This window comes from Glandiceps talaboti, chromosome 9 (assembly GCF_964340395.1).
Source record: "Glandiceps talaboti chromosome 9, keGlaTala1.1, whole genome shotgun sequence".
Taxonomy (NCBI): domain Eukaryota; kingdom Metazoa; phylum Hemichordata; class Enteropneusta; family Spengelidae; genus Glandiceps; species Glandiceps talaboti.
The window spans coordinates 19,917,159-19,932,399 of record NC_135557.1 but is presented as its reverse complement, the minus strand read 5'-3'; the positions used below and the strand labels follow the sequence as shown (position 1 = coordinate 19,932,399).

Below are 15,241 nucleotides of genomic sequence, written 5' to 3'. Positions count from 1 at the left end.
ACAATTGACTAGATGTCATTCACTTTAGTCACTTCCTCACTTTATTCTCCCCTATAAATTAAAGTTGATAAAGTTGACATAGTTTTATCGATATAGTACAAATTAAACATTACAACATGTTGAATTAAAACAACAGTCATTGTACTTTCAATTTCCCCATTTCATAAAAACGCTGTATGTCTGTCATGAGTGGTTTTATTTTCCACTAAAATGTGATCAAAACATCTCATTAAAATCTCTGAAAAGATCGACAAATAATTAGATTTAATCAAATCATAACAACAAAACTCTGAAAACAGAGACAAATACATAACAGAGCTGTACATTCTATAAAAAAACGCAAGTTCGCCACCTTCACGAAGCGTGTCGTGTCTGTGTGTGAAGGAATGTTACGTCTGTGATGAATATCGCCCTCTGTCGGATGTGACCTGTGAGGGATTAGTTCTCCAGTACCACACTAGTGTTGGCACTGTACTGCGTCGCTGTGGTAAAGAATCGTTAAATCTAGCGATAAAAACTGACATCGAGTGGAATTTTTACCTGAAATAAGTGTGAAATACTTCAGTCAAAGTACAGGTAAGATAATTTACATGTCTTGCATACATCAAAATATAAAACAGAGATGACAACCTAATCGCAGTCTGCACGATATAACGTTTACCGGTCTATAGTGTATTAGCCGGTCAGTGTTGTTGTGTGCTGTGATATAAAAAAATGATTAAAAAATTCAAAATTCAAAAATATGCCTCGTAGTTACCAACCGATCGATTTTATACAAGGTAACCTCAAATTCTGATCCAAAATGGAAACTTTTACTCACAATTTTATCACAAAATAACAACATTATCCCAGTATGATAATGTTATGTCTGTAGAAATATGTACATCACTGCATAATAAAATTATGACGTACAAATATCAGTATTTTCAAGTTCAAAATCAAATTTAGATTTTCACATTCTACAATGTTGTCATCTCTGTTTTAACGGTACAATATCTTTACACAGTGACCCCGTATCTCTGTCCATGCAATGATGTTATCTGTAACAACAATGCTGTATGGGTCATACACTTCACTGTCAGCTATTTGTGACACAAATTCACCCTGTGAATTAAATTTCAACAGTTTGCCTTCCTCGTCATAACCTTCACACACATACAAATTATAAAACCGATCTTGACAGAGTCCTTTTGGGGTCTGTAAGAGTTGATGGGTCAGTGTTGTGAGTTTGTTTAAATATTTATCCAATATTTGTATACAATGATTGTGATAGTCTGATATCATAAAGTGACCCTTTGTATTTACACAGATAGAGTTGAGACACCAAACACCATCAGTCAGTGAATGTGATGATTTAATAACTTTGTAGGATTTACCATCTATACAATGTACACAACTATTCCACCCATCTGTAATATAGATGTATCTCATTGACAGACATACAGCAAAGGGTCTGATACGTTCACCCTGATATGTAAGTTGTAGAACTTTGATAATTTTACACTTCTTAGTACAAATCACCAGACTGTGGTTATTGTGATCAGTAATATAGAATATATCCTTATTAGACACAACGACATCAATAGGATAGAATGAATCATGAAATGAATTGAACTGAATTACTCTTTTACAATTCCATTCACAGTCCAAAACTAAAATCCTATAATTTTCACTATCACACAAAACAAAATCTCCATTATTCCTATGGAATAGTCCCCTAGGGTATTGAAGTTTTCCATGCTGTGTTCCTTCACCTGTGAATTTACGGATAGTGCCTTTCCGGGGTAATCCTGGAATAATAAAAGGAAAGGTCAAAGGTCAATTTGCAGACAACAACTAGAATTTTGCTATCTGCAATACAATTCTATGCATTGCTAAGGAGTCAAATGGAACGCAGTCTCGCGACTGCGCTTGCATTTGTAAACACCTACACTTCCGGTCGCCCATGTCAATACACGTGAATGTTTCTTCCAAACAGTTTAATTTGTAACAAATAAGATAAACACAAGTTTTAAGCTCATATAATTATAGAGGTGAGAAATTTAAATATGTACAGTATCTTTCCAGAGCAAAATTACAAGAGATGTCTACAACTGAAAATGGAAAAGAAACATCCCTGTGTATTAGCATAGCCGACCGGAAGTGTAGTTGTCGACATTAGAACGCGTTGTCGCGTGACTTTGTTCCATTTGACCCCACAGTGATGTGTAGAATTGGAGATTTCATAAGCACACTGAAGGTGTGTGAAATGGAATCCTAATTCCATGAATAAAACCGAGTTAAGATATAACATATGCATTTCTCCAGAAATGACAAGAGCGCCCTCTATCATCAGCCATTCAAAATAACAACTGCACATGCTCAGTAGCTCTCATCCTTCGACAAAATGATGCACCAACAAGAATACAGTTGAAATTAACTTTAAATTCTTCTTTTTTATTAAGATTCCTTCTTTTCTTTTTATAAAACTTTGTAACTTGTAACACCAAAGCAAACAAGTCCTGCCAAGCAAACGCAGTCCTGCAACAGTCTTCTGAAACTTGAAAACTTCTTATTCCAACAGTGTACTCAAAATCTGGAAGGAATAAACCACAATAGTTCAGTATAATATATATATATACCTGAAGGTTATTGGATAAACTACACATCTCACCCTGGGCGGGACGGGTGGGAACTGTTATATCTTAACTCGGTTTTATTCATGGAATTAGGATTCCATTTCACACACCTTCAGTGTGCTTATGAAATCTCCAATTCCATTTCACAAAACCTCGTTAAGATATAACATATGCATGTTTAAAGCTACACTTACTATTTGCAAACGGTCAAGACAGACTTGGTGAAAGCTGCTGTTAGTGCGTTTGAACCTTTTGCCTGCGATTCCCTCAAGTAGAACCTTCTAAATGTAGATGATTTTGACCAGTTTGCTCTAGAAAGGATATCATTCATTGAAACCCCTTGACCTTTGGCCTTTGATGTAGAAGCAGATCTAGTTGAGTGAGCCTTGAAGATACCTGTATCAATTCCTGCTCTATTCATAACAGTTTTTAGCCACCTTGCTAGTGTACTACATGACACTGGTTTATGTGGTCTGACATGACTTAAAAACAGCTGTTCTCTGTTGATTCCATCAGATATCTGACGCCATGTTTTGGTTCTGTCAAGGTATGTCTTCAGACATGAAATTACGCAAAGTGACTTAATGCGAGGATAGCTAGTAAATGTAATTTGACCCAAAGGGGTACTACGGTTTGATTTAGTAAACATGTAATGTGATGACTTTGTGAGCTTTGCCAGATTGAATGTTATGGTGTCGCCTGAATCAACCATATTTGACACTTGTAAGTTTTTGAGTTCTGATTGTCTTCCTGCACTGGTCAAGGCCATAAGCATGCAAAGTTTCAGTGACAGGTCCTTCATGTTTAGTTTTGGGTTCCCACCCACTTTCAAATATTTGAGAACCTGATCCACATCCCAAGTACCTGAATATCTAGGTTGAGGTGGTCTTTGATTAAATACAGCTTGCAGCATAGTTTTGACTTTTGGGTGTTGTCCAACCCTGAAACCATCAATAGATGGGTGAAATGCTGATAAGGTTGATCTGTAAGTATTTATGGATCTATACTCGTATCCCTCACTGAACAGGTAAGTTAGGAAATTCAGGATATCCCCCAAAGAGGCCTGAAATGGATTAATTTGTTGTCTACTACTCCAGCTACTCCATTTTTCTCCAGGAGGAGTTATAAGATGTTGATGTTCCATGACGCCATGCATTTGACATAAGCTTGGCAGTTTCTTCCGAAATTCCCTCTGAAGTGAGGGATTTCCGGAAACCTTCCAAGCCGCTAATTTCAGTGTTCCGGTCTTTAATAGCGGATGGACTAGCTGGAGTGGTGACACCAAGAGTTTGGGGAACCCTGGTAGGAGAATTGGGAGTTCGATGGACATTTCCACTATCAAGGGAAACCATGCCTGGGTGTGCCATGTTGGAGTTACCATGACAACCGTTGCCCCTTCCTGCCTTATCTTGGACAGGCACCTCATTATTAGTGCAAATGGAGGGAACGCATAACCGTTCATGTGCAACCAACTGATCTGCAGGGCATCTGTTGCTATAGCCCCTGGGTCTGGTTTCCATGACACATACTTGTTTACCTGGTGATTCAGTCTGGATGCGAATAGATCTACATCTAATTTCCCCATCAGATTGTCCACTATTTGAAATATGTTTGGGTTTAGTTGCCAATTGCTGGAATCTGTCACATGGATGACGTGACTCCCAGTCTGCTACAACATTGTCTACCCCCGGGAGATATTCTGCACTGAGTTGAATGTCGTTTATCAGGCAGTATTGCCAGATCTCTTTCGATAACTTCACCAGAACTTGTGACTTGGTCCCTCCCATTTTCATGATGTATGCCACTGCCGTACGATTGTCCATCCGTAGGTGCACATGAATGTTTTGCTTTCCCTTTGTGAAAGTTCTTACAGCAAAGTTTGCTGCAAGGAGTTCCAGATAGTTTATGTGATGGCTCTGTTCTTGGACAGACCATGGGCCTCCTGTCCTTCCCATGTTGCATGTTGCCCCCCACCCCATTTTTGATGCATCGGTGTCTATTATAATGTGGGGAAAGGGACTGATCAGGGTCTTCCCATTGCTGTCTCTCAAGTGGTCTATCCACCACTGCAGTTCCTCCTTGCACTCCTTTGTTAGGAAAACTTGTGCCTCGTAGGACATGAAGCTTATCAGGGTTTTTGTTTTGGCCATCTGAAGGAATCTGCACTGTAATCGGGCAGGTACTACTGCTGCCATTGAAGCAGTCATCTTCCCTATTACCTTTGCCAATTCCCTCACTGACACTGTCTGTTTCTGAACTAGATTTGCACAGTGTTTCACAATTTGAGTTATCTTGTCCCTTGGAAGAGACATCTTCATTTCGACAGAATTTATGGAGAACCCTAGAAATTCTATTGTCTGTGAAGGTAGTAAAATGGACTTCTTCCAATTTACTACAAACCCTAGATGTTGGAGGAGGAACAGCAGGGTGTCTCTGTCTTTTAACAGGTTTTCCTTTGATTGGTTTAACAATAGGATATCGTCCAGGTATATGATCAATCTCATGCCTAGACGTCGCAATGTTGCTATAATTGGTTTCATTAACTTTGTGAATAGCCGAGGGGCTGAAGCCAGGCCGAATGGCAGACATGTGAATTGGTATAATTTGTTCCTCCAAGGGAACTTCAGAAATTTTTTGCAATTTGTGGCTACTGGTACTGTAAAGTACGCATCCTTCAAGTCTACCTTGCACATCCAATCCCCTGGTATTAGGAGATCTTTTAACATATGTAACCCTTCCATTTTGAAGTGGTTGTAAGCAACATAATTGTTTAGGCACTTGAGGTTGATCACTGGGCGATTGCCCCCATCTTTTTTGGGGACCAAAAAGATATTGCTTACAAAATCCCCCTGTTCCCGGACAGTTGGCTCGATTGCTTGCTTGCTTAGCATGTCTGTTATTTCCTTGTCTATAAGAGCACAATCGTTTTCTGTGAAATTTGGTTGCCTTGGGAGGCAATATTGTTTTGGAACAGAAGAGAATTCGATTTGGTGACCCTTCACTGTTGAAATTATGTACGGGTCCCTTGTAAATCTTTGCCAATTTGTTGCAAATTCTTTTATACGTCCAGCTTTGACTGGACTCTCTGTCTCCCTGGTGGACAATTTCAGTTGTTTTATAACAGGGTGAACATTTTCCTCCAGCACTTTTGGTGGGGGACTGTCCACAACTTTTTGTGCTAGCAAGCTTTGCGTCTCGAGACAATTGTCTAGTGAACAAGAGTCGCTTACCGTTAGATACGTACCTGGTTTTTTTCTGTTGGGACCCTCCTTGTTTTCTGAAGGAGTTGAAACTAACTCGGCCCCCAAAGTTGTGTCCACCTCTTGAGGGCCCTTGGCGAAAGGGTTGGTTGCCTTTCCTGGCCATGGGGAACTTTTTCTTCTTAAATGACGTTGAGGGGCCTAATTCGTCAGCTAGTTCTCTGGCTCGCTTCCGAGATTTTGCTATCTTGGATATCACCCTCTCAAACTTGTGTCCAAACAAACTTTCATCTGGCTTTTGCAAGATGTCATTGTGCTTAGACAGGATTGTCCTGGACCGTTTCACATCCTTTGTCAACTTAGTAAGGACTGACAATCTGCGTTGATAATTCAAGGATACATTAGCCTGGCCAACTAAAAGTACACTTTGATCTAGTAATGTCAGTGTCTCATCTAAATCCAAACTAGGAGAAGCACTCTCAGTCTTTGCTACATGCAAGTCACTCCACAGTTTGGTGAGAGGTGCCATTGTGTTCAGTATTTACTGTTGAACTTGACACAGTGATCTATCAATACCTCTTTCACTGGAAATACCCTTGGCTTGAAACAGAGTATCAATGTATCCGTCTACTTTACGGACTTCAAGAGATTCAGTCTCTGGTAATGGATGCACTTCCAATATATTTTCTTGCAAAGTTTTGTCCTTGATATACTTTGAGAAGTGTTTATCCACATAATGTTGCAAGTTTTTGTTAAGCTTCCATGCTGATTCATTCACTTCTGGGTCATACATTTCATATAATCCCTTCGACAGTTCAGGTGACCACGCGCCAATTTTTTCGCGGGTTCCTTTTGTCCTGTCAAAATGGCGTCTGCTAGTGACGTCATTACTAGCACTGCTGTCACTGTCCTCAGAACTAGTTGATGATTCTGAGTCTGAAGACGTACTTGAATCAGATTTTTCTGACTGAGATCTCGAGGAAACATTGTCCTCTTCATAATCAGAGTCACTTAGCCTCAATTCTTTATGAGGTATAGTGAAACCTTTCAATTTACGGCGTTTTCTATCACCGTCGTCTGCAAGTACACGTATAGTGTTAGAAGTACCGTTACCTTGCTTGTTGGCTTTGGTTTGGTTAACTTCATCTCCACTCAAGTTTTCTTGAGCTCGAGAATCTCCTTGAACGCTAGAGTCATCCCTGGACTCATTTGCGTGTTTTGCATCCGATTTCGGCATTGGATGCCTAGTTAAATGGTTAGATAATACTTCGATAGAGTGAGCACCTAAATAAGACGGTCTTCACTCAAGGGCAGCCATTTTGGAGAAGGATGAGAGCTACTGAGCATGTGCAGTTGTTATTTTGAATGGCTGATGATAGAGGGCGCTCTTGTCATTTCTGGAGAAATGCATATGTTATATCTTAACGAGGTTTTGTGAAATGGAATTGTATTGCAGGTAGCGAGAATTATAATTATTCTGAAAAGTTGATTTTCTATAAAAATTCTCGGTGTAAATTGAATGTAAGTTGATAGAATAATTGAGTGTTATATATACTAGAATTATTACATGGTAACCATGGCAACAGAAGATGCTAAAATGCTAAAAATGTTATTGTAGCTGTTATTTAAAACATTTTTTAGTTCTTTTAGTTTTAATGAAACATTATACATCCAACCATTTTATTTATTGCGAGGAGGGTGATTTGTTTGTTAGTTTGTGAAATTCCCTCACATTTACTCCAGTGTTTGTTTAATTGTCTTATTTTTCATCATTGTTTCATTTTATTTTAATGTTTAATCATTTGGTCAAATTAAATTTTGTGTGGTCAATCTATTGATAATTAAACTCTGTTACCATGGTAATACAAAAAGCTAAAATGTAAATAATTAGAAAATTTCTGTTTCAATTGTTCACTTTGAACTTTATTTATTTTTATTATCACAGTGATCACTATTTATTTATGCTCTTTATGACTTTATGCAAGATTTTGATGTTTGTTTGTAAAATATCAGATTTATTCCAGTAATTATTTTCATATGTATTTTGCCGAAATTCTGTTTGTCAGAAAACTTGAAAATGAAATAAGGGTTAACAACTAGTATAAATCCTTCGTTTATTTTAGCACTATGTAACCATAGCAACATAATTTTGAAATATTTAAAACTTTTCACAGTAATCAAAATATCAATTTATGGAAAAAAGACTTTGTTTGTTTGTTTGACTCTTGTTTACTACTTCAATAATTATCCATCTTTCAGTTTCTTGCCAACTTTTTAAAAACTGTACAGTTGTGCAACAACGCCATTGGCGGTATTTTTTATTTTGTTGTTGCCTGTCTGTATCATTCATTCATTCATTACTTTACTTGTTAAAAATTTTAGTTAGTTTATAAAGTGATTCACTTCACACCCTATTAAATTTATACCAGTTTTATAGGATATGCTGTTTTAGGCTCTTGTGTTACTAGCTAGGTTTTTGTAATGTGGTAATCAAATGTGTCATTGTTAATCCAGGCTGCATAGTTGACTGGGATTAAATGCTGAGCCTGCTGTGGTATAATATTCTGGCATTAGATCTTTTAAAGTCAAAATACATCCCGATTTCCCACAAACAATGGATTTATTGTTCTGAGAATTCTTAAATTTTATTACCAGAAATAGTGAAATCAGACAAAAGTGACATTTATCTAGTATCTGTCTTGCTGACATCTAAGTATTGAGATAAGTTTTATCATGTATAGAGGGCGCTGTTAATTTTAATGTGTGAAATCTGTCGAAAGATTTCTGTTACTGTTGTACTATAAAATAGTTTTATATTTGTACAGTAGTTTTACATTAGTTTTAGATATTTATTCTGAAATCACTGCAATTCTAATATAAACATTTGTCTACTTTGTCTTACAGATTTCTAGAATGTAAGATTACATTAGTTTTAGACTGACAGTGACAGAAATGGTCAGAGTGAAAAATATCAATACTTGCCAGTGAGTGAAGAGGAATGTCTTTGGTAAGATATTGTTTCAGAATTTCTGATTTATAAACAATTGTTTTAGTGTTTATTTTTAGTATGACAGTCATTATCAATTTATAGTTTGACCATACTGTCAGTGTCACCCTGTTCTATCTCCTTGAGTTGTAACTTTTTCTTGCATTCTCACACATCACTCCTCAATTCTAACACGTGTATACTGTCACCATTTGACACGTCTCTCTAACTCCTGTATGTCTGTCGATCTGTCTGTCCATCAATCCATCCATACCCCCCCTCTCTCTCTCTCTCTCTATCTCTCTCTCTCTCTCTCTCTCTCTCTCTCTCTCTCTCTCTCTCTCTCTCTCTCTCTCTCACATCCCTTGTTATAGTCATCTTTTAACCTCTGTTTCTCTTCTCTGTCTGTTGTACCCTCATTCACCCTTGTTTTTTTTCACTATTACAATTTCTCAATTCCCCCTGCTTTAGTTACGTCTCTATATTTTATACTCTCAACCTGGCTTACTCTTTCTGTCACTCACTTTCCCAATCTCATCCTATATCCACTCTCACCCCATACCTGTCTGTCTGATGATGTTTGAGGCTCCTGTCTTACTAGCTAGGCTGTTGTTATGTGGTAGTCAAATGTGTTCATGTCACCACACTCTATCTATATATTACTACAATCTATAGTTAGAAATTCACTGATATTAGATAATGCTGTTGTGGTATAAAATTCAGGCATTACGTCTACAGTCATAATACATTTGCAATGTCCCTAAAACAATGGATTTATTGTTCTGAGAATTCTTAAATTTTATTACCAGAAATAGTGAAATCAGACAAAAGTAACATTTTTCTAGTATCACTATCTGTCTTGCTGACATCCAAATATTGAGATAACAGTTTTATCATGAATAGAGGGGGCTGTTAATTTTAATGTGTGAAATCTGTCGAAAGATTTCTGTTACTGTACAATAAAATAGTTTTATATTTGTACAGTAGTTTTACAACAGTTTTAGATATTTATTCTAAAATCACTACAATTCTAATATAAACATTTGTCTACCTTGTCTTACAGATTTCTAGAATGTAAGATTACATTAGTTTTAGACTGACAGCGACAGAAAGATGAAATGGTCAGAGTGAAAAATATCAATACTTGCCAGAGGAATGTCTTTGGTAAGATATAGTTTCAGAATTTTTGATTTATAAACAATTATTTTATCGTATATTTTTAGTATGACAGTCATTAATTAATTAATAGTTTGACCCTACTGTCAGTGTCACACTGTTCTATCTCCTTGAGTTGTAACTTTTTCGTGCATTAATTCTCACATATCACTCCCCCATTCTAACATCTGCTTCCTGTAACCATCTGACAATCACTAACTCCTGTCTGTCTGTTCGTCCATCCATCCATCCATCCATCCGTCCATCCATCTCAGTCTGTCTCCATGTGTGTGTCTCTCTCACATACTTTCTTATAGTAATCTTGTCTGTCTCAATTCACCTGTTTCTTCTCTGTCTGTTGTACTCTCATTCACATTTGTTCTTTTTCACTATTACAATTTCTCTCCTTTAGTTATGTTTATATTTTTTTCTCTCAACCTGTTAACTGTTTCTGTCACTCCCTTTCTCAATTTCATCCCATATACACTCATCCCGTGTATGTCTGCCTGTCTGTCTATTTGCTTGTCTGTCTGTTTGTTTGTATGTATGTATGTCTGTCTGTCTGTCTGTCTGTCTGTCTGTCTGTGTCTGTCAGCCTGTCCGTCTGTCTATTTGTCTGTCTGTCTGTCTGTCTTTATGTCTGTATGTATGTATGTATGTATGTATGTATGTATGTATGTATGTATGTATTTATGTATGTATGTCTGTCTGTCTATTTGCTTGTCTGTCTGTCTGTCTGCCTGTCTATTTGCTTGCTTGTCTGCCTCTGTCTGTATGTTTGTCTGTCTGTCTGTCTACCTGTCTGTCTATTTGTTTGTCTGTCTGTCTGTCTGTCTGTCTGTCTATTTGCTTGTCTATCTATCTGTCTGTCTGTCTGTCTGTCTGTCTGTCTGTCTGTATGTCTGTCAGGTTGTGTTTATATAGAAGTTATTGCTTATGTCATATAATGTTGACATTTCTTCTCTTTTTTTTTACTTCACAGAATAAAGTCATCTATACATGTGAAAACATTAGTGTACCTTTACAACCAGGTTCACACACATCATGTCATGATTCTGAGATTTGTAATATTTATATGTTATGTAATTTCTGAGTGAAATTCAATATTGAAGTTTACTAAAAATGAATATACAGTGTTCTTTGTTTTCTGTTTTTGGATGTGTTTGATAGATCTGGTAATAACTCAAGGTATTATTTAGTAGGGATGTGTATTCACAGAGTCTGTACATATGAGTTCTAGCTCCTCGGCCTGTTGCCCCCTGCATGGTCATTTTGCCCCCCCCCCCCATAATATATCAACATAGTCCTTATCATCAAGTTGGATTGATCTTGAATGTACTTATTAGTGACTAATAGTCCATGCACTGATCTTGCGAACATACTAACTGTTACATTAGTTCATTCAGAACCACTAATTATGCAAATAACTCATTAAACTAAAAAAAACTATGGTAACAGGCTTTGTTTTTTGGACAAGCGTGCTTTCTTAGGTTAATGTATGTAAGAATGTATGATATGATAATTATGCAAATTATTCACGAACACTGAAAGGCACACCAACAAGCTTTTACAGGACATGCGATTGTTATGGTTAACGTGTGTACTGAATTATATTGGAATTGAAGTATGTATTCTTAAGATATAGCCTAATTACCGAAAATCATTAATTATGCAAATTATTCATTAACACTGTACGGTGCATCAACAAACTTGATAGGACATATGTGTTTTCTTATGGTTAACATATGTACTAAATTATGTTGAATTTGAAGTATGTATTCTTAAGATATAGCCTAATTACCAAAAATAATTAATTATGCAAATTATTCATTAACACTGTAAGATACATCAACAAATTTTATAGGACAAATGTATGTTGTTATGTTTAACGAATATACTAAATTATATTGAAATTGAAGTATGCAGTCTTAAGATATTGCGTAATTAGTTGATTTCATTAATATGCAAATTTCTCTAATTAACCATTAACAGATCTGGCTCAAAACCTACTCAGGTCTAGCTATTACCCTAAAGATTATATATCCCAAATTTCATTACAATTGAGCCAGCTGAATTTTAGAAAATGATGACACAGACACACAGACAGACAGACACACAGACAGACATTCCCCTTTTAATACCTCCCGTACCCTTACGGGAGGTAAAAATCATTTATGATTCTTTGTTGTTTACTGTTATTGAATCTAGTGTTGAACTTCAAAGATTGTACGTGGTGAACATTAAAACAAATTAGGTCGAAATTGTCAACAAAAGGTGTCGTTTTTGCCCAAATAGTGAACACTAATGCAATGGTTGAAGTCTGCTAAAAGTGAATATACTTTGGTTTCTTTGTTTGGATGTGTTTGATAGACTTAAGAATTGTTAAGAGAGCCCATTGTACTATTTCATTTTGAATTTGCAATTGTTTTAGTTTTGCTGACATGTCACCTACTTTATTCTTATCAAACAAAATGAAGCATTTATTATTTATGTAAGATTCAAGAATGAATAGTGAGATTATTTAGAATTTATAGACAAGTAAAAGTAAACTGAAAGTTTCTCAAAATACTTTTGATTCAACTGAGGGGGCAAAAGGCTCAGGTGCAAAAGAATGGGGGCAGCGCAATGTGGCTGCTTCCATTCATAAAACTATTTGGGTATTTGAAAGAAGCCCACTCAGTTCATCTATCTTGTTTCCCCTCTTTTATAGGCTAGCAGCTGATATTAGGAAACATTTTGATAGATCAAGTTAATATGAATGGCAGCATGTAGTCAATATTTTGGTATACAGTGGGATAGTATTAATCTGAAAGACATAAGTAGCATTGGATGTCACTCTTCCATCACAACAATAGACATACTAGTGGTACATAATAAAACTGTACAGTATATAGAAATCAAAACTATATTCATACAAAATATACCACTGTAATATATCTGCTGATAGGTCAATTCTCCACTAATCTATATGGTCCAGATATGGGTTTTGCAGACTGAGGTTGTGTGGAAGGGCCCTACTTTAGCAGTAAGCAGTTCTACTGATGTCTGCTAAACCCATATCCAGGCCGTAAAGGTTTTATCATATACCTCATGTAGTGGCACAGAAACATAATTTGAATATCATATTCATAAAAATTGGCAATGTTATATTATTTTATTCACAGAAACATCAAAATAGTGAAGAAATTAACAAAATGGCATCGGTGAGTGAACGATTATCGATGAGCATGCCACTTGTCAAAGTGTGCTTGGCCATGATAGGTAAAATCATTGCCCGGGTTCGATGTGTATGCTCTCCATTCAATTACATTAGAATCGATACTGGGTATATGATAAATTCCTTTTATTTTTAAAATATACCCCTGAATAAGTCCTAAATGGCCATCTTGTGTTCAGGCTGTTGTACAGTGCACTAACACTTTTAAGTTGTATGTATTGGTATATGTCTATATATCTGTTTTAGATTGCACATACCCTTATCAAGTCATCTGAAAGACCAAACTGCTTTTTGATTTGATGATACTGATCTATAGATGTAAACTCTATTACATGTATCTGAGTAGTAACTGAGGTACTTCATAAATAATACAGTACACATACCATTGTCATGCCTCATCAATGGCCATACTTAGTGCTTGTAATACATTTAACCGCTTGCAACAAGCAGAAAAGTCAATGTCTTCCTTTAATCCATTTACGGACAATATCTTGGCACAATGTCTAAGAAGCTTAACAAATAAACCCTCCCCATTATATGAATGTTCACAAGTGTGATATCTACACATTTATCTGTGGTGTATATAACCACAGTGAAAACTGTAGTGGTCAAACCGCTATGATTGATATATTTAATGTATAACCATGGTGAAAACTGTAGTGGTCAAACCACTATGATTGATACAATGTATTACCATGGTGAAGACTGTAGTGGTCAAACCACTATGATTGATACAATGTATAACCATGGTGAAGACTGCAGTGGTCAAACCACTATGATTGATACAATGTATAACCATGGTGACAACTGTAGTGGTCAAACCACTATGATTGATACAATGTATAACCATGGTGACAACTGTAGTGGTCAAACCACTATGATTGATACAATGTATAACCATGGTGAAAACTGTAGTGGTTACCACTATGATTGACACAATGTATAACCATGGTGAAAACTGTAGTGGTCAAACCACTATGATTGATACAATGTATAATCATGTTGAAAACTGTAGTGGTCAAACCACTATGATTGATACAATGTATAACCACAGTAAAAACTGTAGTGGTCAGACCACTATAATTGATACAATGTATAACCATGGTGAAAACCGTAGTGGTCAAACCACTATGATTGATACAATGTATAACCATGGTGAAAACTGTAGTGGTCAAACCACTATGATTGATACAATGTATAACCATGGAGAACACTGTAGTGGTCAAACCACTATGATTGATACAATGTATAACCATGGTGAACACTGTAGTGGTCAAACCACTATGATTGATACAATGTATAACCACGGTGAAAATTGTATTAGTCAAACCACTATGATTGATACAAAATAAAAACTTGGCAAACACATTGAAAAACTAAGACTGGGATCAGAATTTATGATGGGGGGGGGGGGGATTATTTTAGGCAATGGTTTTTTTTCACAGCGACATGCTCTTATAACATTTTATGGCGTCCCCTTCCAAAAATGAATCCAATTTTTGTAGCTCCTCCTTTCCTGGCCACACATTTTAATGTGTAATTATATAATATATCCCTATCCCCACTCCTCTTCAGAGGTGGAAATCAACTTCAGCGTCCATGCATAACAATGAGAGGTTTCTTTACAAATATATGTGGGCTTTGCAAAAATGGTCTCACATTGATCTGTAAGCTATACTTAGAGATACTTAGCTAGTAGGATTTTTCTATTCAAATTTGATTGTGGGCAGAAACAGCATTTCCCATGATAGCTAGTGGGGTGTCCCCCTCCCACAGTAAGCACTTTAAAAACAAACAAATAAAGATGCGAGGTCATTTAATGGAATAACAACAAAACACATTATCGAAAGCCATAGAGTAGCTGAGAATTGTCTAGAATACCACAATTTTACTTGAGTCAATACATTATTATACAACTGTAATGGCAATATTACATACTAGTATACCTACACTTTATATTTTGACAGACACACATATTCACTTGGCTATTAACTGCCTCATAATAAATGTATGGTGGGTAAATGAAGTGTACAAGTACAAGGTAAGCAACTGCTCCTGAGGTTTG

The 15,241-nt window shown here is 36.4% G+C and overlaps 1 protein-coding gene and 1 long non-coding RNA gene across 2 annotated transcripts; one reads left to right on the top strand and one right to left on the bottom strand.

Moving 5' to 3' along the window:
• The first annotated feature begins 455 nt into the window (after positions 1 to 455).
• LOC144439688 (uncharacterized) lies at positions 456 to 10,991 on the top strand. Its single transcript, XR_013481137.1, has 4 exons — positions 456 to 576; positions 8,723 to 8,825; positions 9,868 to 9,968; positions 10,942 to 10,991. It is a non-coding gene; the product is annotated as an uncharacterized LOC144439688 (long non-coding RNA).
• LOC144440416 (uncharacterized) lies at positions 2,484 to 6,347 on the bottom strand. The gene is made up of 2 exons (XM_078129787.1): positions 5,863 to 6,347; positions 2,484 to 2,575 (listed from the first exon to the last, which is right to left on the bottom strand). The coding sequence occupies exons 1-2, from the start codon at positions 6,345 to 6,347 to the stop codon at positions 2,569 to 2,571; spliced, it is 492 nt and encodes a 163-aa protein (XP_077985913.1). The 3' UTR covers positions 2,484 to 2,568.
• Positions 10,992 to 15,241: the final 4,250 nt, after the last annotated feature.

Excerpts from the sequence above, each read along its gene's own strand:
- LOC144440416 (XM_078129787.1), bottom strand. The coding sequence starts at position 6,347 with ATGGCACCTCTCACCAAACTGTGGAGTGACTTGCATGTAGCAAAGACT.